The sequence below is a fragment of the Labrus mixtus genome, chromosome 16 (genome assembly GCF_963584025.1).
Source record: "Labrus mixtus chromosome 16, fLabMix1.1, whole genome shotgun sequence".
Classification (NCBI taxonomy): Eukaryota; Metazoa; Chordata; class Actinopteri; order Labriformes; family Labridae; genus Labrus; species Labrus mixtus.
In genome coordinates this window covers 15,209,113-15,235,316 of record NC_083627.1, presented here as the reverse complement: position 1 = coordinate 15,235,316, position 26,204 = coordinate 15,209,113, and the positions used below count along the sequence as shown (strand labels likewise).

The 26,204-nt window shown below is 40.4% G+C and overlaps 1 protein-coding gene across 3 annotated transcripts in view; it reads right to left on the bottom strand.

Annotated features, from left to right (window-relative positions):
• The window catches only part of fhod3a (formin homology 2 domain containing 3a), a 56,604-nt gene that overhangs the window by 22,310 nt on the left and 8,090 nt on the right, over positions 1–26,204 (bottom strand). For all 3 annotated transcript variants that reach the window (XM_061059556.1, XM_061059557.1, XM_061059558.1), the window contains exons 3-6: positions 24,053–24,120; positions 3,267–3,334; positions 2,331–2,436; positions 519–613 (exon numbers count right to left, since the gene is read on the bottom strand). In XM_061059556.1, coding sequence (XP_060915539.1) covers positions 519–613; positions 2,331–2,436; positions 3,267–3,334; positions 24,053–24,120 — 337 coding nt within the window. The remainder of the gene's footprint in view (positions 1–518; positions 614–2,330; positions 2,437–3,266; positions 3,335–24,052; positions 24,121–26,204) is intronic.

The following is a 26,204-nucleotide window of genomic DNA, read 5'->3' as shown; positions in this document are numbered from 1 at the left end:
TTGGAAACAGTAAATCTTTTTATTATACTTTAGACATCTATTGTAACTATTTTTCCCTGTACGTTGTAGTCTGTGTCATGTGTGCTTTTGTTCAAATGACTTGACAATGCCCTTGATGAAGTGATTGACAGGTAGAGATAGAGTGTACTGTATTTATTGTACATAATTATGCAATGACTTAAATTCAAATTCACATATAACATAAAGAAATAGGATCACTGCTGTGATTTGCTTTTATGACTTGAATTGAGATTTTGGATATCTGCAAGCAAAGTAAAAGTATAATTCTAAAAAAACTGTCAAGAGGCCCAACCCTTAGGGGACAGGACACTGAATACAAAGTGTAGCAGATGTTTTTGTCTGTCTTTACGCCTGCCACAGATAAAAATAAATCTCATTGTAGAAAGAAAGGCCAGCTCAGAGCTGATGACAGCCTTCTCGCAGTTTTAATGTGTATGTGTGTGTTGAGGTTGTTTTTTTTTTGTTTTTTTTTGTCTTTTTGGGTATGTGGGCTATACCTTTGAGCCAACAAGAGTGTAGAGCCACTGGATTGTCTCGACGTGCCCGATGACGCCGTTCATACCGTCTACATAAAGCATGATCTGGCCCAAAGCTGAGAGAGAGAGAGGGAGAGAGAGAGAGAGGAGGAGAGAGAAACAGAAAGTTAGAGAGGTAGAACACATATAGAAAGCTGATTGAACTCTATTAAAAAAAGAAAAGTGTGCAGAACAATAGCTATGAGGGAGGCCTACTGTGATTAGGGGTTCTTCATTGTTTTACATTTTGTCTTTATGACAGATTCGTGAAGTTTTGGATGACAGAATAAAACATCTCCCACTTGGCTTTAAGTTAGAAGTTCCTCTTATTGAGTTATATTTAAAGCATCACAGCAGTCCCCCTCTGCAACAGTCATCTGTCGCTGTATGTCAAAACCCAGTCCAGCTCATATTTCACCTACAGTACACTATGACTGAGGACTTAGGTATCAATTAGTACTCAGCTTATTTTACAAAGGTTTACATACTAAGTACTGATATCACATTCATAGTCTTAGACTCACATTTTAGTGTTGTATTTTTAGGTAATATCTGGTACAGACATTTAGAAAGATAACTGACCCTTTATTTGTGAACGAGACACAATCAGGCTTTATAAGAAACAGAAATATTCTAATCAATAAAAAACTAGTTTTGACTTAACGGATACCTAAATACACTGTTATTATTCTTTCTTAAAGGACAGATCTGCTTTCTGTCCTCAGAGTCAGAGTCAGACATGAAGAAGCAGCGATCCGTTTTTATGCTTCATGTATCTGGAACCAACTTCCAGAAAACTGGACTTCTGCTGAAACTCTTAAATGGAGGTTGAAGACTCACCTGTTCACAGCAGCCTTTCATTAAACCATTTTAATACGCTTATTTTATCTTCCCTTTTTGGACAAGTCCTTCTAACCAACGACATGGGAAACCAAAGGCCAAGTTGTCGACTGAGGACTTTTTTTCAGCATCACTTTGGAACCAAAAACAAGCTAACTTTGTTCTTCATTAATGAGGAACATTCTTTTTGATCCAAAGTACGATTATGACGTCACTAATCTGACTCATTCATCTTGGTGTACGAGAGGTGATGAACTTTATGAGTGCCCTAAAGGCTGGTACCACATAGCTCTAATGGTCAAAGGGAAATATCCAGATGGAGACACGAGGCTGGGCACCAAAGGATGGAGAAGGCACTGTGTGCCTGAAGAATGGTTTGTTTCCTACCATGGAACGAGCTTAAAGGGAGCCAAAAGCACCATCAAGGAATCACTATTATGCAGGTGAGCACTCCATGTATGGAAGAGGAATCTACTCAACACCAGATATACATTTGGCTGAGAGAGAGAGAGATATGCTAAGACCTGCAAAATCAAATTATTTTGTCACATATGATGTACATGCTTTGAAATCGTTGAGAAATGTTAATATTTCTTACTTTAATATGAGCAGTAATTGCCCTTTGATACAGTATTTTCTTAAGTTTTTGGGCTGTTTGGGACTGTTGGGGGAGTTCACAATGGAAGTTCTGTTCATGGATAGTGTGAGGGCTTCTTATAGCTGCCCCTGTACTTATTATCATGTGGCTTTAAATAGTGAGTCATTAGGTCATTAGGCAATTAACAGAATGAAAAACACTTCATAGTTATTTAAGTCATGAAATGATTATCCCCGACAGATGTTTGTGAACATTTTGTAAAAGATTGTAGAGGAATGACTACGTGTGTTTGTGGCTGAGAAACAAACAAAAAAACAGCCTTTTTTTCTGATTGTCCTCATTAGAGAGTAAGATACCTCTTAATATGTAGTTCTGGTAGTTCTGGTCAGCCTCTGCTCCCACCTTGATGAGACACGTCAGACCTTCAGCCATCACAAACTCATGCACCAGGTCTTTGTCATCCTGAAAGAGAAAAACAGAAATGATACATGAACACAGAATACATACATACAGCAGTCTACATTCAAAACCACAAAAAAAAACAAAAAAAAACCTGACGACTAAATAGAATTCTCTTTTTTCACCACACGGTGGCAGTAATGGTCAGGATTGTGATTAAAGTTTACATGACATAAACTTTCAACCCACAAGTTCAAACCAGCTAAGGAATACACTCCACATGTCTGCAACCACGTGTTGAGCAATGTCTTGCTTTTGACACATCATCTCTGAAAACAACATCATCAAGAGAAATTAGCAGGAAAAAACGTTTGGTCCTTCCCTAAGAGACTTCTAAACAAATGCTGCATTCAAGTGCACGGTCAAAATGAGGAGAAAGTTCTCAAGAAGAATATTGCCTTAGTGCCTCTGCCATCAGGTTAAAACCGGATTAAAATGTAATCATAAACATTAAGAATGATGCTCAAGAGCTGCAGAAATTGAATTTGCATCGCAGATGTCATCGCTTATGGTCATTATACAGCAGGAGTATTCTTGTACAGATGCTTTAGAAAGTGCCCTTGTTATTTTAGATGGCGAACTCCTCTCATTCTAAAATAAACTCACAAACACACATGCAAACACCCACACACACAACCCCAACACACACACACACTGAAACCTACGCACACCCACACAGATGCACACACACTCACACAGGGAGAGAAAATGCCACGTAAATGGAGATCCCTGTCATCATGGAAGCACACAGTGGCCACAATAACCAACTGTGCGCTGCAACAACACACACTGACAGTAATTGCTTGTGAAATATGTGTGTGTGTGTGTGTTACCTGAAAGATTTGCTTTAGAGAGAACAGCGCCCGCCTCAGGTCCCGTCCATTGCAGTTATACAGTCTTTCTGGAGAGAGACAGAGAGAGAGAGAGAGAGAGAGAGGGAAGAAGATGGAGTTATTTTTCTAGAACAAAAGAAGTGTCACTATAGACCCTATAGTGCTCATAAGGGAATGATGTTTCCACTTGTATTGATGAAAGAATTTTCACACAATCAGATTGAAGTTGTTCATTCCCTTTTACAACTTTTCTCCCTCTCTTCACGTGTTTCATGACGGGATCAATAAAAATAGTTTGTAAAATGGGTCTCAGCTGTGAAAAAGTTGCACAACAGGTTGCTGCTCAGGAGGAAGCAGGAGTGGATGGATCCAATCACGCCGCTCGCCTCCAGTCACCTGTGGTTGTCACTCCTTCAAACACTTTCAATGCGTCATCACTTGCCACACGTGCATGATCTTTTTGGAACACAAAAAAAAAAACCATTTACACTTACACACACACACACACACACACGCACACAAGTTGCTGTGGCGATTAGAGCTGTATTGGAATGTTAACGAGCTGCTGGCTGAGATTCAACGGTGAGGTATTCAGGTCACAACATGGAAAGCACTCGGAATATTCGGATATGAGCTCTTATACCACCACACAGATATGTCGCCTTAAGATATCTCTCACTCGACACGAACACAACAACAGTAGTCAATGACAATGCCGGGCCTTTAAATGTTGATTGTGAGCCCATCTGGTATGTTTGATCTCCTATCTGTTCCCTTTTAAAGCCTTTAAAAGTTTCTCTTGAATAAGTCAAAGTGAAAATGTGTTATCAAAGTCCAGAGTTGCATTAAGCCATAGAATACAAATAAAAGCAACTATTTATAATGTTGTTAAAAACAACAACAGCTCATTTTTGCTGATTAGACAAATTTTGCGCTCAAGACTGTGTGGGTGTGGCCTATCAGATATTGATTGACATCCCTTGGCTCCACACACATAAACTGTTCATATGATAATCAGCATTGTGGCGCTAATTATGTTTGAGCTGTTTGAGTGTGAGTACATAAAGGCCACCTGAAAGTCATTCATTTCCATTAATAACTGACTGGTAAGATATTAAATGATTGATTCATGATGAAAGCTATGTTACCCTAAATAAGGCTCTGTAGCTTTAACGAGTGCCATATTATTACAGAACTTAAATCCTTTTGGCAATGTGCCACTGAATAACAATCATCAATAGTTGGAACTAAACAAGAAACGTTTCTACCACAGCTGACGACCAGCACCTGAGGCATGCAAGTTAGCCATTTACGACATTTACTTCTTCTGTGATTTGTTTACGGGATTAATTTCTGATTTTCAGAATAAACATTTGAAAAAAAAATGTCTTAATAATTTTATGATGCTGCCTATCATGATTATTTGACCCTATAGGCTACATCTGGAATAGCAGCGTCTTCAAATCTGTGTTTCCTTTTTTTTCTGATGTGTTTCATGCAATATTAAGTCAATCCTTTGTTAAATATTTATAGTTATATATACATATATATATATATATTATCATCTTAAATATCCAATAAAAATGTCATATCTTTATTATATAGCATATGAACATTTCAATAAAGTAATCCAAGGTTTGACAACATACATATCACTAATAATGTTATAATACATCCCATCAGCCCTCCACTTTTGACCACTTGTTTTGTTTTCATACTTCACAGAATTAGTAGATGCATAAAACATATGAGCACTAGTATTAATACACAACAGAGAGCTTAAGGTTGAGACGAGTGTCCACACTGTCCATTTGTGTTCATGAACAGTTGTGCATTTAACTGTGAGTCAGCAGGGGGTTTGGGGACCAAGGGGAGTAAATCCTTAGTTTGCGTGTTGTTGACAAATCCTTAAGTCCATCAGGAGGGGTTGCTGGTTAAAAGTGTACAGAAAAGTAACGTCCTGCTGTCTGGACCTCTGCGGTGCCTGTTGCTAAGCTAGACAAGGCTGACCCAAGCCAAGGCCAGGGTCAAAATCATTATCGTTCCCCACTCAGACGAGGATTTACGGCCCGTCTATCCATCTGCTGGACCCTCTCTGTGAGATCAGGAGAAGCATTCATGAAAACATCTGTGATAGTCTTCAGCAAAGATAATCAAATAATCCAAATCATAAGTGCCAGGAGGCAACTGGCACCGTAGACAGTTCAGGGGAAAGGGACTCCGAGACTCACCAAAAAAGGCAAAGAATATGGTAAGAGAAACATGAATACACATGCCAGAGATTTACTGAGTAGAGGGAAAAGAAGGAAATCAAATGAAAGGGACAAGAAAAAAAAACACGGGGGCCGAGATAAAAGGCAAGGATAGGACAGGACAAGAAACAGGAAGAAAGAAAAAAAAAGGGCGACCACTGAGGTAATATCATGATTTTAAGAGAAAATGCCACAAATTGGCCGAGGAGACATCCAAAAGAAATAAAAAAAAATATGGGACTCTCTTTCCAAAACAAACTATTTTCTGAGATATTCAGGGCAGAAAGTGTTGTAGTATGGAGTCAGAGTCTTTGATTCTTTTGCCAAACTCAGCTGACTTAGTTTTTACTTTCAGGGTTACAATCAATTATTGTACAGAGAAGGGAGAACACAGTTTGTTCAACCTACACACAACCTTTGAGATCAGTACGGGAATAACATGACCTTCATGTGCTTAAACCCTACTCTTCCAAAATGGAGGTGAACACACACACATGTGTGGCAGGTGCAATGACCTTCACCTCATTAAAACAAACCACAACAGACTCTAAACGATGGCTCCGCTCCACTTTTCAAGCTAGTTTGATCTGATACCGTCCTCTGTGTTCGTTAGGGTTCCCTGGAAGTCTCTTAATGCTGCGGGGAGCACTCGACGGCACGTGCAATGTTTCATTATGTTCTCTATCAGGACATGAGTCGGGCTGTCAGGGTAACCTTTACAAAAAAAATGTCTGCTGTCCATCAGGAACACGTCAGCAACAGTGATAAGCCTCAAACTTGGCCTGGTTCACGCTGGTGTATTGTTAGCGGTGCAGTCAGGTGTGGAAAGGTGGGAGCAATGTGTTATAATTAGCTGGAGTGTAGCATCGCTTTGAAATGAAACCATCTGTGTAGCAGTTGGTTTGTTTTTTATTAAATGGACTAAGGGAATGTAGTGCTCTAGTATAACAAGTCACTTATCCTTGTTAAAATAATTTGAGTCTGGGTTTGTACCTCTCTGTCAAAAATCAAGCCAACCACTGAGTTTTGCCAGATTTAACAGTGACCCATAAGTTTCTGATGTCGAAGGTATCACTGATGCAGCGGACTCATTAAGGACCTGTTATTTCCATTACTTTTGTTGGATTGAGAATACATGACATACACTGTGTAATAAATGTTAGGACACATTGAAATCTACAACAGAACAGAGGTAACATCAGGGCTATTAAGAAATATAAGCAGAGGGGCGCTGGTGACGCAGTGGTTGGTGTGCACGCCCCATGTGTGGAGGCTGTGGTCCTCCAAACGGGGGGGGCTCGGGTCTCACCTGTGGCTTATTTCCCGCATGTCATTCCCTACTCTCTCTCTCTCCCTGATATCCACCACTGTCCACTGTCATATCTCTCCATTAAAGGCACAAAAAGCCCCAAAAATAAATCTTCAAAAATATATATATACCATATATAAGCAGACTTTGTTGACTATACACCTGCATGTCACACAGTGTGTGGAAAATTGTATTTATGCTTAAGTCAAAGTTAGGCTAGGTACATGTAAATGGGTTTATTTCCAAAAGACTACCTTCTCTCTCAGAGTCTTGAATCAGATGTTTTCATATTCTTTATATGAAAACACAGGGAATTTGTCACATTTTTTTAAACTAAGAGAGCTTACAAGAATTGGGTTATTCTAGACAGTTACATGTTGAATATCATTTATGATGAAGCCAGGAGTGATCTGATTTTAGCCTTCCACTCTTCATGCACCTTGCTAGTTGGTGAAGTTGTGCATGAAAATCCCACTCTGCTTCTCGAGCATCTTATGAGGACATTCATCAAAAACAACTGAACGCTCACTCACGGGTCTTATTCATTATTTTGGGAGGGACATAGGAATAAGAGAAAGGGTTTGAGTATGCAAAATCTTAATAGTGCAACATTAAGATTCAACATTTTGGTTTCTAAGCAAATGAAAAACTGTAAAATACAACTACTATTAAAATATTAAAGACTTCATAAAAGATTTGTATGCTAGTGAATCACATTTTATGGAAGACATAAAAATGTGATTTCATAGAAACTTTAAACCTTCTGATTTGTTACATCTTTATATTATTTATTTGCAGTTCACCAACAATCTCACAGTGAAGTTGAACTTGTTATGACAATACACTAGTTTATAGTTGCTAAAAGAGACATACCCTTTTACTTTCACGTAAACACTTTTTCACATGTAAATAATCAAAGGGCCATTTTCCCATTGGCACAGAGCGCCCCAGCTGTCTTAACACTGCAAGTTTAGAGTGATGGTGCTTCCAAGCATGAAGTCAAACAAATCACTCTCCCCTTCAACCACTGAGTCTAAAAGTTCTGCCACTGTTTTAGTCGATACATCCCTCTATGGGGAGACAGAAATAACAGCAAAACACAAACTAGGAAGATAACACATTTGAATATCTGGCCTTTACTGACCTCACAGTCAGAGCAGGAATGAAATGTTTGTGTGTCTTTTCTTGCCATTCTCTTTTTTTTCCTGGCCCTAGTTTATTGTTGTCACAAGAAAAGCTGAAACACTCACTGGGATATGTCATTGTGGCTTCTGTGTGTGTGTGTGTGTGTGTGTGTGTGTATGCACACGTGTCATTGTGTGCACGCCTCAATGTGTAAGCCAGTGTCTCTGTCTGCGTACTGCAGACAGACTGATGGAGGGAAAGACAGAAAAAGAACATTTCATTTATATGATCCTTCAGAGTTTTACTGTTTTGTTTTGGAGAACTTTGTAGTTTTTGTCGACACTGTTTCACCATTACCTCACGTTCGCTGCAATGTGTCAGCCTGAAACATAGCCATATTCCATCTTCATTTTCTTAGACAAGGAGGGAAAATGTGCAAGCAGGAGGAGCTATTGAAACCTGCTGTGATGCAGTGACTCATGTTTTAATTTCTGTTTTAAGATATATATATATATATTATATATATGTACTCCAACTTTCTATACTAATATATACTTTTTTACACACCCAAAGGCCCAACTTGGGAGGGTTAGAAATACGCAATAGCTATAAACTCTCTGTGCAGCACATCATTTTTTGCTGCTCTGTATTGAAACCATGTTAAATTGCATTGTGCCTATTAAATGTATACATTCTAATTCAAAACTACAAAGCTTGAGAGCATCTCCCAGAACCTCCCAGTCTATCTCAATCCTTATAGATTCATCAAAGTAGTGACTTGGACAGTAGATTTTAGTCTCAGTTGGAGTTTGTTTTATTCTGAAATATGGATTTTTCACATACTAAATGCAACAAGTTAGGACCAAATGCTAAAATATGTTCGTATCTATTGGTGATCGTGCTATTCTTCTTTCTTATCCTTTGAAAAAAATGTATTATACCTCCAGAAGAAATGTTTCTAGTCTCAATAGGGGGAGTTCTATAGTAAGTAATGCAAACAGTGAAAGCATCATATGTGAAGCATCATATGTGAAGCATCATATGTGAAGCATCATATGTGAAGCAGCAGGAGTGTCCTCTGCAGTGAAACAGGGATTCCCCCAGTGCTGAGGCTGTCTGCTTAGCTGTTCACGAGTGGTCAGATCCCTCCCTCTCCTCCTGTCATAATGAGATTAGTGCTGTGACCCTTCAGCTTTGACTAATCCCTCAACATTTACGGCACCATCGAAACGTCTCCAAACAGTATAACACACAGGCCAGCCCGGGCTACGCTAGGCCTAATCCAACAGCAATTATAGTCCAAACCGCACGCTATTTTCTGTTGTACTGCTGAAACACATCAAACGCAAACTCCAAGAGTCCGCAAATGTCTGAAGTCTAATTCTGCTCAGTTGGTCAAAGCAAAGGGCACCCACAAACAATCTACTTGTACTTTGTTTAATCCCCAGAAATAACAATAGTCATAGAGCTCAGCTGATGTTTCCTAAGGGAGAGCTAAAGAAAGAAAGATTAGGAGGTAACATTTCAAAGGCTGACAAGATAAAAACTTGTGAAGACAAACCAATAAAGTGATGTGAATCTCTCCCGCATTTAGAATATGAACACCTTAAAGGGGCATGAAGTAATTTATAATCATTATCAATTTCTATTGGTGACTCTTCTGTCTCTTTACTCAGTGTCGTGGTTTTCTGGTCCCAAACTTGAGTGATACTGGTTAACTCACAGCACTCTCACTGTGATGTTGTCAGCCACAGCAGCAGCTTTCCTTTTTAGAAAAGACCATAAGAAACCCACTGCAGCTACCTGCCCAGCACTGAACAATGAAGGGACAAAGTTAGAAACTAGTTAGTGGTCATAGTGGAGCACTTTAGAGCAGTTAACAGCTACAGAGCCAGATACTGTAAATTCCTCAAGGAGCCCAAATGGAGCTAAAAGAGACAGAAAATTGTACTGACATTCATCGGGCAACCACTGATATGACTTAAAATAAATGTTTATATTGCTCTGAACCTGCCAAGGTGCAACTGTAACTCTTGGCTAAAATCTTTATCATTTCCAAAGAAGAGTTGTCCCCTGTAGTCTTAAAGCCAGTTTGAACTGCTCCCATGTGTACAAACATAATTGTTTTCAGGTTTAAGTGAAGTTGCAAGTAACACATACAATACATTTTAATAATATCTTTTGAATGAATAAAGTAAAACGATGAAACCATTGAAAAATAACCAACGGCTTCTCTTGTAAGTGCCAAATACAAAAGGGGACAAACAAATTCAAACTCAGTATTTCCACAAGGGAATTTGGGATCTCAGCAGTTTAATTCAGTTCCTCCAGAAAGAGAAGATTCACTCTTAAGAACATTAAGAGTTGTGACATAGAAAATGCTGCATGCTATCTCATCTCCACCTTGGCTTAACCCAATTGCCATACAATGGAATCTATGGCTAAACAACACTGCCATCCATCTGTCCATCCATCCATCGATCCGTCCATCGATCCATCCATACATCCATCCATCCATCGCACAGCACCAATTCATAACAAATGCTATCTGAAGACACTTTAAAAAAGAGCGTGTAACAGACTTTATTCTTTGTTATATTATCTACAAAGACCCAACATCAATCCATCATGAGCACAGCACCAAGCAACATTTAGCAAAGTTACAAAGTTAGGAAAAACTTCCTTGAAGAGGTAGAAACCTCGAACAGAACCAGACTGATGTTGAACAGCCACCTGCCAAAACTGTGTTGGGCTTCAAAAGCTGTACAGAGGGAGGTTCAGGGCGAAAGAGACAGATAGAGCAACAACAACAATCAATATGATAGATTTATAGCTTGAATGTCTGTAATAACAGCAAAAGTGTGTGTGGTATTAGCAGTAACAGCTAAGTAGGATAAAAGATAGTCTAATATTAAAATAAGCAAGTGGAATGATGATGAAACATGGACGACTGATTATGTTATTTACAGAGATTGAAGTCGAGCAGCTCAACATAACAAAGATTCACTTTCATATTCATATTAATGATAATAGATGTAAGACTCATATTAATAGTTGTAGCTCTTAGATGCACTTTAATATTTATAATATTGCTTGGCTAATATTATTCATTTTTAAAGCAGTTTGAGTGAGTCAACATAATCCCTAAAACAAGCTCTGGGTCTACCCCAGGGTTTTCTCGCAGTTAGGCCTACCCAGACCTTCAATTGGGGGCATCCAGGAGGCATGTCAAAACCACCTTAACTCGAAGCAAAGGAGTAGAGACTCTACACCAAGCTCCCTTTAGGTGTCTGAGCTTCTCACACCATCACCAAGGCTTAGCCCTACAAAGGAAACTCATTAAAGCTGCTTTTATCCACAACATTCTTTTAGGCGCTACCCAAATAGGTAGGTGACAATAGGTGAGGGTTGGAAATGTAGATCTACTGCTAAGTAGACCGCTAAGTTTGCCTTTCAGTTCAGCTCCCTCTTCATCACAGCAGTCCTGTGCAAGGCAAATATCACCGCATCCATCAATATCACAAACCATTTTATCATTGACTACGACCCTGAGACTTGAACTTCTTTGCTTGAGACAGAAACTCATTCCTCACCAAGACCGAACTGTCCACCATTTTCTGGCAGTGGTCAAAGGTCTCAGACTTGAAGGTGCTGACTTTCATCCAAAGCACTCAATCCAGCCCCAGTGCCTGCTGTAGGTCACAATATGATAATGGCTACACAACCACATCATCTGCAAAAAGCAGTCATGCAATTCTGAGGTCCCTAAACGGGGACAAACAAAGGCTCTGATAACCCATATTCCCACAATACCCCCCACATCATCAACCCCCTGGTGACATGATCATAGGCTTTTGCCAAGTCTAAAAAATGAATTTGTGAAAAAAAACTCCTGTGGCCCCTCCCTAGTGACCCTGCAATTGTAAAGAGTTGCTCCTAATGCAGAACAATGAACCACAAAGACAAAGCCCTTATGGTAAACCCTAAATCCTTGCCAAAACTTGATTTCTTATCCCTTTTCAAGCCAAAGCTTAAATGTTCAGAATAAATGAAAGCATTAAGTGTTGAGCTACCATGAAAGAATAACACAAAGCATTTCAATTGACTTATTAAAAGGGGCAAATCCCCAACAATTAACACTCTGTTTGCACACAGTATACTTGAGCCTGTTCTACATACTGTATGTGATTTGATCAGAGGGAATGTTTACAGTGTGACATATTGATATGGGGGTCACAAGATATTTTCACAGAGGGCTATACGTGAGGTCAAACACTGGTAATATTTTTCAGGATGGTACGGCTGTCTACGGGTCAGGCAAGGGAGAGGGACGACGCAGCTGGTGGTCCAGCATTTAAGCCTGGTTTAAACTGCTGACTCGTGTTTCTGGAGGATTTCTTTGCGTCCCCCTAAAAAAGCTTCCACACGGCTGTCTGGGCCAATCAGTCTGTTGGCTTTCAAAGTAGGTCTTCGCTTGGATCTAAAATAAAGAATAGAGAGGTGTGATGGCATGCTGCGGAGCTGGATATAATCCTAGGAAGTCTTTCCCCTTCTATGCTGGTACCATGCTAAATATAGGTGGGTTGGGTGTCAGGCGCTGGAACAAGCCTAGATACTGGGTTCAATAGTTGATCAGGTCATGAAGTGCACAGAGCGTGCACTGCCCTGCCTGCAGTGCTTTAAACAAGAAAACTTCAATCAAATGTAGAGAAAACTCATCTTATTTTTAAAGCAGACTCACATGTGTCAGGAATTTTCTTTAGAGGAAAAGATTATTAAAGTCAATACTTCCACATTAATAAGATATATATATATATATTTAAAAGACTATTTAATTCCAAATTAAAATATGTCTTATATGGGTCTTTTTGCATTTCAGATTTGTGCCAATGTGGACCAATACAACTGGCTGTTATTTCTGCCTTGTGTGGAGCTGTATGTCCATCAATCTGTAAGTCAAAAGAATGAACTCCATCAATCTGTCATAATGGAATACAGTTAAGGCAATGAAGCATGGTCTCAGTCCCATGTCAAGTGAAATGAAAAGGAATAGTTGGCAGGCATGAAAGGCCAGACTGCAGAGGACAACTTGGTTATTTTTTGACTGTCTATATTTTGTCTGTTGGTCTTGGCCTACAGTATGAGTTCTGGTGGCTGGTGATGTTACAGATGACGATGGAGGCCCAATGAGCTCAGCATCAGCGTGCTTGTGTGTGTTCGTGAAGGAGCGAGAGAGAGAGAGAGAGAGAGAGAGAGAGAGAGAGAGAGAGGTAGAAAGGAGAAGTGAGACCTCCAAGGTTTTGCTCAGTTTCATGAGATTTAATGGTGACAGACCAAGAGTGATATTAAACTTGGCTCAGCGGTGACAGACATGCACTCACGCAAGCATGTACACATACATTACATTCAAGCATAAAGTACAACAGCAGAGGCCCATATGCAAACATACTGAGAATGGAAACACTTGGGAGTAAATGGAAACAAACTTCTATATTAATGTCATAAATCCAATCTTGTGGACACAAAGTGCTGCTATGATTTATAGTTAACACACAAATACCCATAGCACACCTACATATATAGATACTGTAATACACACACACACACACACACACACACACACACACACACACACACACACACACACACACACACACACACACACACAACAAATGTCTCCCCACTGTAACCTTGAACATTCATGAAGGCCATCAGCTGTGAAAGCTCAGAAGCAGATGTCTTCAGGAAGGAAACTTACTGCCATATAAACATATGCAAACAAATAAAGAAAAAACACACGCTTGCGCACACACACACACACACACACACACATACACACACACACACATACACACACACACACACACACACACATACACACAGAAAGTTTGTCCAAACACACTCAAAGACCAAAACATGCCCTGTTTCCTTCTTGTGCCCCCTGCACCAATGAATTATTACACACACACACACACACACACACACACACACACACACACACACACACACACATACATACACACATACACACACACACATACACACACATACACACACACACACACACACACACACACACACACACAGGACCAGCAGGAATAGTTATCCACAACACAAACACAAATCTTGCGCCAACCACCACGATGACAGGCCTGAGCCAGACAAACAACAACAGCATTGCTTTATATCCTGGTACACACACACACACACACACACACACAGACACACAGACACACACACACACACACACACACACACACACACACACACACACTCACACACACACGGACTAGTTAACACACAGAATACACAAGGACGGTGACAGCTTCAATGTCAGCATAGTTATATGATCACATTAATATGATCTTCAAAAGCCAACAAAGTATAAAATCCAGATAACATTGCACCGCTGTTAGCTGGCAACTTCATACTCAAAACAGGGCTGTGTATTTGCAGTTATATGGCTATAAAAATATTAGACTGACCGCTCTATTATTATTCTTAGCTCATACTACCCATATTTTTACCATTATTACAGACATTGTGACTCTATCTTATTCATTGTTGTTGTTGCTCTGTCTGTCTCTTTCGTTCTGCATCTCCCTCCATCCCACTTTACAAGTCCAACACAGTTGCAGGAGGTGGGAATCACCAGAGTCCCCACGATACGATATCATCACGATACTCGAGAGACGATACGATATTATCACGATACTCGAGACATGCTACGATATCATCACGATACTCGAGACACGATACGATATCATCACGATACTCGAGACACGATACGATATTATCACGATACTCGAGACATGCTACGATATCATCACGATACTCGAGACACGATACGATATTATCACGATACTCGAGACACGATACGATGCTATTGCGATTTTGTAACATTTTGCGATATGCTGAGAATTGCAGTACAATATATTGCGATGAAGCTTTTTAACTGCATATCATGTCCACTACACTAAACCAAATCAAGAACTGTTTTGTCAAATAAGATCAAATTCTCAGTCTGTTCATCTCACTTCATCCTTTTTTATTTGTATTTCAGTCTAATTGAACTTGAACATGAATTCTTAACAATGCAACTTGTTCAAAATGAATTGTGCAACCCCTTCAGCAGTTAAAAATTCAAAAAGCATATCTAAAATATCATACTTGGCCGCCATGAGACGATATAATATCGCCACACAAAATATTGCGATACTATACTGTATGGATTTTTTACCCCACCTCTGTGTTCAACACGAGTCTGGTTTTGTGCTTGAGGTTTCCGCCTCTGAAACTGTTTTTTTTTCTTGCCATGCTGTTCTCATGGTGGATTAACGTTGGGTCTTTGTAAAGTGTCTTGACATAACACTTGTTATGAATTGGCTCTATAAAAATCTTCATTCATACAGCCAGTTAAATAAAGTCTGTTGACAGCTGAACGGTGCATGTGTGGCTCTAAGGCACCAGCTCGATTCTTACTAATCTCATGTAGAGAAATGAGCGAGCTTTCCATAATCTCATCTCCATTGTCCTTTAAGAATCTCAAACTTTTCTTTGAATGCAGAAAAAAAACCAATTCAATCTCAGTTTCAAAAATTGCTGTTGAACCATTTTTGGATCCATTTCATTAAACGTCTCTCCTACTGTGGCGTGCAGCTGGTGCTATGCCACAGAGGTAGTCGGTAATTGCGTTTTATATGTGACAGCGCATTGAATTAAAGTGTGACCTGATTTTCTGCAACGTGCTGCCAGACAGAAAAGCTGATTGTGGGAAATGTTGTGGGGTTCAATCCCAACATACAAGAGTGCACGTGTGAAACAAGCGCCCAGTGTTTTCCCTCGCTCTCCCCTCACCCTTTGTCATTCTCTCTCTCTCTCTCTCTCCCTCTCTCTTCTCATGCTTGCTGTGTGATGTCGTTTTGTTAATTGACTGGATTCATTGGGTGAATGCAATGATTAAAGATCAGAGAGAATAAACGGAACCAAACTTGTGCGGCCGTATTCACTCTGTTTTGGAAGTTTTCGTCATCATTATGTAACACTATGTAATAATCCGGACAAGCCAAATTGTCTTTTAAAGACAGTTTTAATGTCTTAACTGCTCTTTATGGGCTTTGAGAATATTCTTTGGCAGTGTTTTTGATAAACTGTCATCTAAATAACGGATTGAGCTTAGAGAAAGGGAGTCTGATAAATGAGAGAGAGAGAAACGCAGACATGGAAAGAGTGAGAAAGGCAAACAGAGTAGAAACTGGACCGGACTAGCAGCAGCCTGAGCGAGTAAACAGAGAGGATATTTGAGGATATATGCATGCTTGCTGAGAGGATTATCAGAGAGAAGTCTTCCCTGAATCATACCACACTTGCCTGTTATTATACTTCTTCCTTACTTGTGTGTGTGTGTGTGTGTGTGTGTGTGTGCTTATTCCTGCTTGTGGGTCTAATGCAGCAGGCATGGTGGCACATGACAAAAGCTACCGTGAGGGAGTTAAAGCACAGTTAAGTATATTTACAGAGAGAGACCAGACTTCGCTGGATCAGCTTTTTTGAGACTTTTCTTTTTTTTTTGGTCTGTTGGTCTTGGCTTACAGGAAAAGTTGTATAAATGATGTAACAGTGCTCATTAACTCAGTACGCGTGTAAGGGAGATCAGTAGATAGGGTGCAAATCTCTTTCTCCAACTGGATCAATTGATAATAAATCAACAAAAATACAAACAAGACCCAAAACATCTCTATATGTTGAACTTATAAGGGATCATGATTTGCATTTTTAATGGCACAAAAAATATATGTAAAGTTTGACCTGCTGTAAGTCTTAATAAGTTATTGACTAAATGCAGCCTAACTCATCTCCTATATCCTCTTAATTAGATCATTTAAAAGTAGAACTATATCAAATACAGAAGGAACAACAAAAATGAGTAGACAATGGTAGCATCTGGAAACTTCTTTGAAATCGTTCTTCTTTCTTTCTTTCTTTCGCTCTCCTCCTCACCTGTGAGTCGGCAGACCAGAGTGACATAACTCGTGGAGTGGCTGGCCAAACGGCTGCTGCTCTGTCTGGCAGGTGCATTTCCTCCTTGCTTTGTTTTTCCCTTGTGTTTCCTTCCCCTAAGTGATTTACCATCTCCCTGGAAACCATCCCTTTCCCTGTGTCTCTCTCTCTCTCCACACACATCCCCTAAACCCATCATCTCTCCAAAACCCCACGGCTGGATGAGATGCCAAGCCCGCAGATTCTCCAGTGTGTGTTCTGGATGTTGAGCTTGCGGTAATTGTAATGTTTTATTGCATTATGTAATAGCTTCAAAATGATTAAAACAGACCAGGCAGAGGTTTGCGAAGGCACATACAGCTGTGTATGTGAACAGGCACACATGTAACACTCAGATGCACACAAAGCCAACACACACACGCACACGCACACGCACACACACACACACACACACACACACACACACACACACACACACACACACACACACAGTGATATATTTCTTTCTTACAATAAGCACACAGAGGGTTGGGACAGCAAACCCCACACAGCAGCTTGTTGTGCCAAAGAGTAACAGTTGTGCTGTCAGCATAACTAGAGTCCAGGGGAAAATCCTGCCACATCCACAGAAAGCACAACACTGTAACATACAGCCGTGATCAAATATACCACAGCAAACCGAGGGAAGCGACTCTGCAACTGGATGAAAATCCATAAATAATCTGTGCAATACCCTCCCGTTGTCATTTCTGTCTGCTTATGGCTGACTGCAGCCCTGCACCACGTTTTGAAATGACGGTCATAAACTTTGCCAGTGCACGTACATTTTGACAGAAATGTGTTTCCGATGCCAGCATAATCATGATTTTTATGAACACAATGACAAGATGATTGGAATGATATTATCAGCCATGTTGCATAATAAGTTGATTTTGAACAAGTGAAATGTTCACTGATGATGTAGTTCATTTATACTCCACCAAAATATTCTTACATCACACCACGCACTCACAGGGACTGTGGCATTATTCACATTTCATTCTGTTTTTATGATACAAAAAGGCGACAAGGAGGCATCATGCTTTTTATCTAAACCTACTCAAAGCCAGGATCTTTCCCGAACCATTGATCTTACTCAAACGTCACAAAACACCAGATAGTGAATCAGCAACCCAGACTCTAAAGATCTGGTCCTAAACTTTGTGCCTCAAATATCTATAAATGAAATGGATTTTGATAGTGAAGCTCAAAGATTTGTTTGGGTATTTAATGCTAAGTGTGTGCACAATACGACTGGGGACATGATCCAAAGGGGTTAAAAGCCATTTAATTTCAACAAGACATAAAAAAAGAGCAAGTCAGCAAGTTTTTTTTTTTTTTTACAATCAGGGACAATCTAAAGAGTCTTCGTGCAGTACAGGAACAGAGAACAGCTGCAGGATGGATACAAGTTTCAGGCTTTTCTGCAGCAGCTTCTGCTGTAAAGTTATTTCACCACTTCCACTGCTCTACACCTCATTCCCTGAAGCCTCATCAGGCCATCTCTCCATCTCCCACAGCAGTAACTTAGGCATGACTCATGTGGGCGCAATGTTCTCAGTCGGCTCATCATGCTCTCAGCTGCTGGTGAGGGTAGAGAGGAAACTATTTGAGAGAATTTCTCTGCCCTTCTTTCTGTTAACCACACATGCAGAGAAAAGAAGGGTAACTTGTATTCTTGTAGTAGAGCTGTAGACTTGCGGTAATGATAAGTTTGTCAGTAAAATGCAGAAACATATACACCTCAATAGATTTGCATAGAGGATCTCATGGCGTGGATTCGAAGCAATGCCAGCATGTCTGTTAACTTACATGTGTTCACACATAGAGATCACGGGGCACAGTTTGTACAGCTAAAGCCACAGGTGTCTACGGGAACAAAGAGTCATGAAGCCGAGCAGAGTAAAAATAGATTTATAGGGCAGAGCAGGCAGGCCCGAAAAAAGAAAAAAAATGCAGGGGTTAAAAAAGCCGGGATTTGGACAGTGTTTATTAAAACAAGTTGGGAGAAATGTGGATGAAAGTAGAGCAAAGCAGACTTAAAAAAAAGGATAAAGGGGACATGCTGCCAGATTGAAAAGTAGTTAAAATGTAATATGATGTGTCTGGAGTTTCACTACTGCACAGCCACAGATGTCCTATACGCCTGCCCCCTTTCAGCTTACCCATTACCAAGTATTATCTCCCTGTCACACCATGCCATTACCAGGCCTTATCTCCCACAGCGGGGGGACACCGACACAGTAAATTGCTGTTAGGACCAGCTGTAGTCCTCCCTTTCTGCAGCATCTCTCAAGGCCAAACTGCTGTCACTACCACTGCACCCCCATCGGCAAGGCAACACTGAACAGTGACAACTGCTTTATCATGAGAGACCGCCGTGTCGGTACAGAGACTTTGATTTGTCTGACTCTTTCTGATGCCTTCAAAACCTCAACACATCTCTCAACGGTGCATAAATAAAGATACCACAAACCCTTGTTTTTGTACCCGTGTCTATTACTGCACTGAAAGTAGGATAATGACAACAAACAAATACAGGACATTACACAAAACTTCAGGTGTTTTTGGTAAATGTGAGTCCTTCACTGAAAGGAAACATTTGGGTTAAATAGGCAAAGAGAGACAACATAATCTTCCACTGCGTGTTCGACAGCCTGTGAATTTGTTATGTAACAGCACAACCAGAGAAAAATCAAAGCAAGTCACCCTTCACTCCATCTAAAACCTCCAGCCCCCCCCCCCCCCCCCCCCCGACTCTCCTTTACAATACTGTGGGGGGTAATTAGAGACGGATAATTGGGGTGCAAAAATCCAACAGTATTGAAGCCAATTTTTTTTAAGGAAAGGGGCTAAATTCCAGAGCTAAGTGCCAAAAGGGATTGAGCCGGCTCCAAAAACACATGCAAGGTCTTTTGTTCTGCACGCCGACTCTTTTGTTTCACCTGCTGTTGCACTCACTACGGGGGGGGGGGGGGGGGGGCTTTTACCTGTCATACAGCATACCTTCTCCATATTTGATCACTTCAACTGTATTTAATTACTGCACAGACTTTCACTTCAGGAGAGGCTGGAAAAGAGGCCGCATGGGAAACTGAAGATTTGAGATTTCTCAGAACGTTCTGGTACAAAATGTCCAGTTGAATAAAATATAAATACCAGTTTGTATTCAGCAGAAGCATGCAGCTTCATTTGTGGATTTAGCGTGAGCTTTTTCAAACTTTGGCTATTAAACTAGTTCATTGTCTATGATGTTTTGTTATGTGTAAAGTAGGTAAACCAGTGTGAGTGCAAAAGATCATGATAACTAAACCTACTCAAACAATAAAAACAATGTAGCCTTGAACTCAAGAGTGGGTGATTGTATTTTATAGCAGTTTACATTTGTTGTAATTGTCTTCACAGCAAGAAAGCAATCAGCTAATGAAATGCATAACATGAAAAGAAAAGCCGTGTCAAGTATTTATTTCTGGGAGGCAGGTAATGTTTTTGAGTTACTGATTCTGCTACTCTATCAATGACTTGTTCTGTATAAGTGAGGCAGCTCATGTTTTTTATGGGAACCATATTTGATCATTTTCTCATTGTACCATAGCGTTACAAGTTCCTCTACTGTTGCCAACTTAGCTTCAAATAGCTATAAAATATGTCAACAACGGTTTATATGACTGCACAGTAAAACATAACTATCTGACCTATAGTTCCTCTCAGCTCTACAGATCTCCATATCAAGTGGTGGGTGATTGTTTTGGGCTTTTTGTCCTGATACTTTTGCCTCATAGACATCCCCCTTTGTATGCAGGTAGAAGATTTTTAACACACAAAAAAACCCTGAAAAGTGTTTAGCTGCTGAATGGCCAGATACACTATATATGTATATGTATGTGTGTTTGTTTGTTTGTTTTTGTTTTGTTTGTGAAGACCAAAGCTGAGCTAAACGAGGGTGTGTATATATCTATATATATATTTATAAGGCTCAGCATGATGCTGTCTTCCTCACATGTTTCTGTGCTGTCAACACTTTCTAAAGATAACACCTCCGCTTCACCCCCCACCCCAGAGCCACCTCTCTCCACCCGCCAGCAACAGTCTACAACAACTCTGAGATGGCTAAAATTAACCCTTAAACTAGGGGTTCTCATTGGCACTCTGATGGGACGGCAGTCCGCAGGATAAACTGAGAGTCAGGGAGGAGGTTAAGGACAGAGGGCACGCGAGCAGATAATGAAAGATAAAAAAAGGAACAACAGAATTAAAGAGAGAGCTTCAAAAAAATATATATATGAAAATATGATTCAGAGCAAAACCTAAAGATGAGGACACTCAGGACAACCTCCACGCATAAACCAAAAAAATGACTTCTTTGTTAGATTAACCTTAATCTCCCTTGAGGAGCCACGCAGTGAGTGCTGAGAAGAGCAGGATCATTAAAGTGGCATGAAGGCCTCTCCAGTGCACACACATGGCCTGCAGAGGTGTGCTTACACCAGCAGAAGAAAAAAACTCAATGCTTTGTTAATCACGCCAATGTGTTCTCTTGTTCATACACGGAGAAACTCATTAACTCGTCCACATTATCACACCCTCACTCGCCACACATGAGCCACAGAGCATCCTTAATCCCAAACTGGCCAGCCTGATTTGGAATTCGATCTTTCCGTTAGCGTCCGTGCAAAGAAATGCCAAGGAGGTTCTGTGTTCCTCACAGTTATGTTGAGAAGATCATTACACTGAAGAAGGTCACAAACCCTAAGATCTCCCTTAACGATTGACCTGGATACAATCAAATCCTGATCTTTTCAATCAAAACTGGAAGCTGATGAACACGGCAAGATTAAGGGAATCTCTAAGAAATTGATTATTTCCTGTATTTCAGTCACAACAATCAAATGAACTGCCATGCTACACAGTTATCAATCAGTGCATTTATTTCAAACCCAAGGCATGCTATCTTAATATATCAACAGACTGATTGAGAGCTACAGATATTTGATTTTGTAAGCAGTTTGTTTCCCTGATTGTGACAGACGTTTCATCCAGTGGATAGTGTGGTGTCCACTATACTCAGGCGATTTGAAGGTCAAGTCCTGAGAAGATTAGAGAGTGTTAAACGGGTAGACGGGCGGAGAGCTGAACTGAATCACTGAGGCATCTCAGAGAGGGGGTTGGAAAATGGTCAGTAGATCTCTAAAGTGAATGGATCACTCCGACTCGCATGGTGTTATCTGATTACACATCTGTTTAATGCAGCAGAATTACAGAGTGCAGCTCCGGGGCATTAAACTCCAGTCGGGATCTGGTTGCTGATCAGCATCTGTGCCATGTTGAATCAAATCTGGATTGCAGTCAGTATTTGAGCGAACTCTCTCATCAAGCCTTGGCATTGGGTAAAGTTGAACTTTTACTCATGCCCATCAAAAGGAAATGCATCTCATATGGTTATGATGCAGCCTCTTATTTTTAACAAGTGTGGAGCATGGTATAAGTTGTTTTTCAAATTATGCTGTGAGAGTTTTAAGAGGTTTTTTCCCGAAGCCAGATGAGGAATAGAAACGCCTCTTTTTATAAGAGTTTGTTTCTGGGTGTGTGAAAGACATCTCTGTTAGCATGACAGAAAGTGTCATCATAGTTTTAACTCAACTGTTTCTTAACCCTTTTTTTATTTTTGTTATGTCTGCATTTTGAAAAACGTGAATTTATCACCTATGGGATTTATTTTGTGCAACTGTGCATGTCTTTCTCCTTAACACCATTGTGGTGACCTCTGACCTCAACACATTCTCAACCAACCCGAGGCACTGATTCAAGGATCCAGAATTAGCACTGCTATCACTGGCATGGAGAATGTGGACCATGTGGACAGACATGGAGGACAGCAGAAAGGAGCACGGGCAGACAGTCAGAATGAGAAACAGAAGGCCGAGTTGTGTTATCGTGAAACGATTACAGAGAATGAAAATCCATCAAAAAGGTTACTGAGACATTTCTTTCTGAGGCGTCTGACAGACGTGTGCATGTGTAAAATTGTGCATTAAAGACCGTTCGGCTTATGTTTTGTCTTTATATATACTACACCAGCCAACGCTCAGCCACCACCAGCGGACTGTGTCGTCCAGACAACCACCGCCGTCCTCATTCATGCACGTCCTGCTCTGACCTCCACATCTGCGGCAAGGAAGTGTGGACAACAGGAACGGGAGGAATACAAACGAGAAATCCCTGCCTGCATATTATCCCATATGCTCTTTTGTAAAGCGTCTCGAGATAACACTTGCGCTATACAAATAATGATTGATGGATTGATTGAAAAAAATGTGCTACTACTAAATATGTATCTTTAATCCATAAAAAAATCTTTAAAAAAGACTTTTGGCATGTCAAGGCCTGATCTTCAAGAATGATTTTGTCTTATTCATGAAACAGTTCAACTGTTTATTAAAGGCTTTGTGCTGCTTGTCAATGTGTCACCCACCATCTCTTACCACCTCCTCTTACTTCCTCCACCTTTCTCTCAAATGATTGTCTTCTCCTTCCTCTTACCACAAAACTGTTTCCCTTTCCTGATTTTATAATTTTTCAGTACCACATCTGATATTCAGTGATAAAACGTCCCTCCCTTTCCTTTCACCTCCCTTCGCCTTGTCATCTTTAAAAACTAAGAGGAACAAACATCAAACTGTAAACACTTGGCCAGACTGAGAAGGGAAAAGGCGGAGCAACTTCACTGTAAACTAAGAGCCACAAAAGAAACATACTGTATATTGTCCGTCACTACACCAGGTTAAATCTCCCAGCAAACATGTTTAATTCCATTACTGACATCATTTCAATAATACGTTGAAAACAGAAATTTAGCATACCAGTCAAACTGCGTCAAGAGTGGGAGGTCTCAGAAGTGACCCTAGCATGCACCTCATGTAAACCCCCTGGATGGTCATCTGAATGTGTTGTACATTGTGTCCTTAGGCATATACTGTGTGTGTGTTTAAATGTACATGTGTGGTTGTACAGGGGGGAAACTCCTGTTAAACACATACGTAAACATGTCACACGGCACTCACCGATGCAGGCGTGTACACGGACGGTCAGCTGGGTCCGTAGAATAACACTGTGCTTCTTCCCCCTGGACCTGTCGAAGACAAGAGCAGCAGATTTATTATTATTTATTCAGCGATATCTTTATGACAGCAACCGAGCCTTGGTTTTCGCCAAACAAATGAAATAGTTTCTCGTCGTTCCTGAAATCAAGTGGGATAAAAAGAAAACAGGCAACAAGCGTCACACTGTTAAGTGTGGAATTCCATCATCATATCTTCTAAGCTACTGCTTTGAGAATATCATTTAATTAAAGAGAAGTTACATTTCAAGACAAATTCTGAAACAATGATTTCGGTGGCTGTGGATCAGTTGGTAGAGTGGGTCATCTTTCAACAGGAAGGTCGGGGGTTCGATCCTCAGCTCCTGCAGCCACATGTCTGATGTGTCTTTGGGCAGGACACTTAACCCCAATTTGCTCCCGCTGCTTTGTCAGCGGCATATGAATGTTTATGAATGTTTTTTTTAATGCCTTTACTTAGAGAGGACAGCGGATAAAGTCTGAAATTGGGGAGAGAGAGAGTGGGACAGATATGCAAAAAAGGAGCTACGGGTCGGATTCAAATCTGGGCCGCCTGCCTAGAGGACTACAGCCTCCATTACATGGGGCACACACACTAACCACTAGGCTACCGGCGCTCCCAGGATTAGTTACTTCTGATGGTCACTTTACATAGAAAACTCTGCCATCAGTGTGTGAATGGGTAGGTGTGACCTGCAGTGCAAAAGCACTTTGAGTAGTCTCAATAAATCTTAATCATAGTTTTTACAGTAGAGATGACACGGTCCCACTTTGTTCTTCCCAATAGGAACTCTGGGACCTGAACTTGAGTGTTAGCTGATACATATCACTCCTCTGATGCCAAAAATGAAACATATCACCGATATGTATCATTGTTAACAGCTGTATAAAACCCTTGCATGGATGTTGTATGTTTGGCCTGGGTGAAGGAATCGTGTCCTAAAACAAAGAAGTGACAATCATGTTTGCAAGCAATAAAGAAAAAAGACATCCCACATCTATTTCATACGGCTCCTCAAAAACCTAAAGGTACACTCCCACACAGGCACTGTCTAACTTGCAAACAAACATTAATTGGCAAGTTGTGTGCAGGAGTTTATTATACGTTTATGTTTGATAGCAATGCCATCACATAACAATTTACCTCAGTTCTACTTCGCCGCTCTTTTACAGAAGGAGAGTTATTACATTTTATAATAAGATCAGTAACATGTGATTTAAGGTGGTATCAGATACTTCTTTTGAAAATGGAATCAACATTGGAACAATTCTCATGCTGATGTCGTTGTTATGATGGGAATGGTGCAGACAAACAGTAGCCTGCATTGGATTTGTGCCCTCATACTGATACACATCTGAGCCTTGAGGACAGACAGTAGAAATGCAGGAGCAGACACAACACACACACACACACACACACACACACACACACACACACATGCGCACCGCCACATACCATCGTGATCACACATTCATACGCAGCATATTTCCAGTGGGAAAACAAAATGAGCACACACAAACATGAAGGTAAAATATGATGGTATTTTGAGAGCAATTCAAACTCTCTCGGCTAACCTTTATCGTCTCATCTGTGGGAGCTAATCACCGAACCTCCATCACAAACACGCTGATAGCATGCAACCCAAGCAGGAAAAGCACTGCTCTGATAAAACACACCGCTGCAATAGCACACACCCAAACAAGAGACCAGCTGGCCTCTTATCCTGCTCTTAAGCTGTGTTATCAGCTTTGCTCGGAAATAGAGCAAAATGTTAACACGATCTGTTGAGATGCTGATAGAAATTAGTTTTTCTGGCAATTTTATTTCCCTTCCTCTGATGATGTATTATGAGAGGAAAAAGTCAAATCAGAGACTCAACAGACTCATTACGCAACCAATAAATGTGGGAGTAGAAAAGATAATTTATGCAGTAATCCTTATCTTTTTAGATTTACAATGTTAGAATCAATATTCCAAATATATTTTTGAATTATGCAAAAACCGTTTGCGTGATACTCTACAGCATTTCTTTTACATTTTGTCTCTCTTCTTACTTTTAGTGAAAGCACTAGAGCTGTCCGCGTCACCAGAGGAC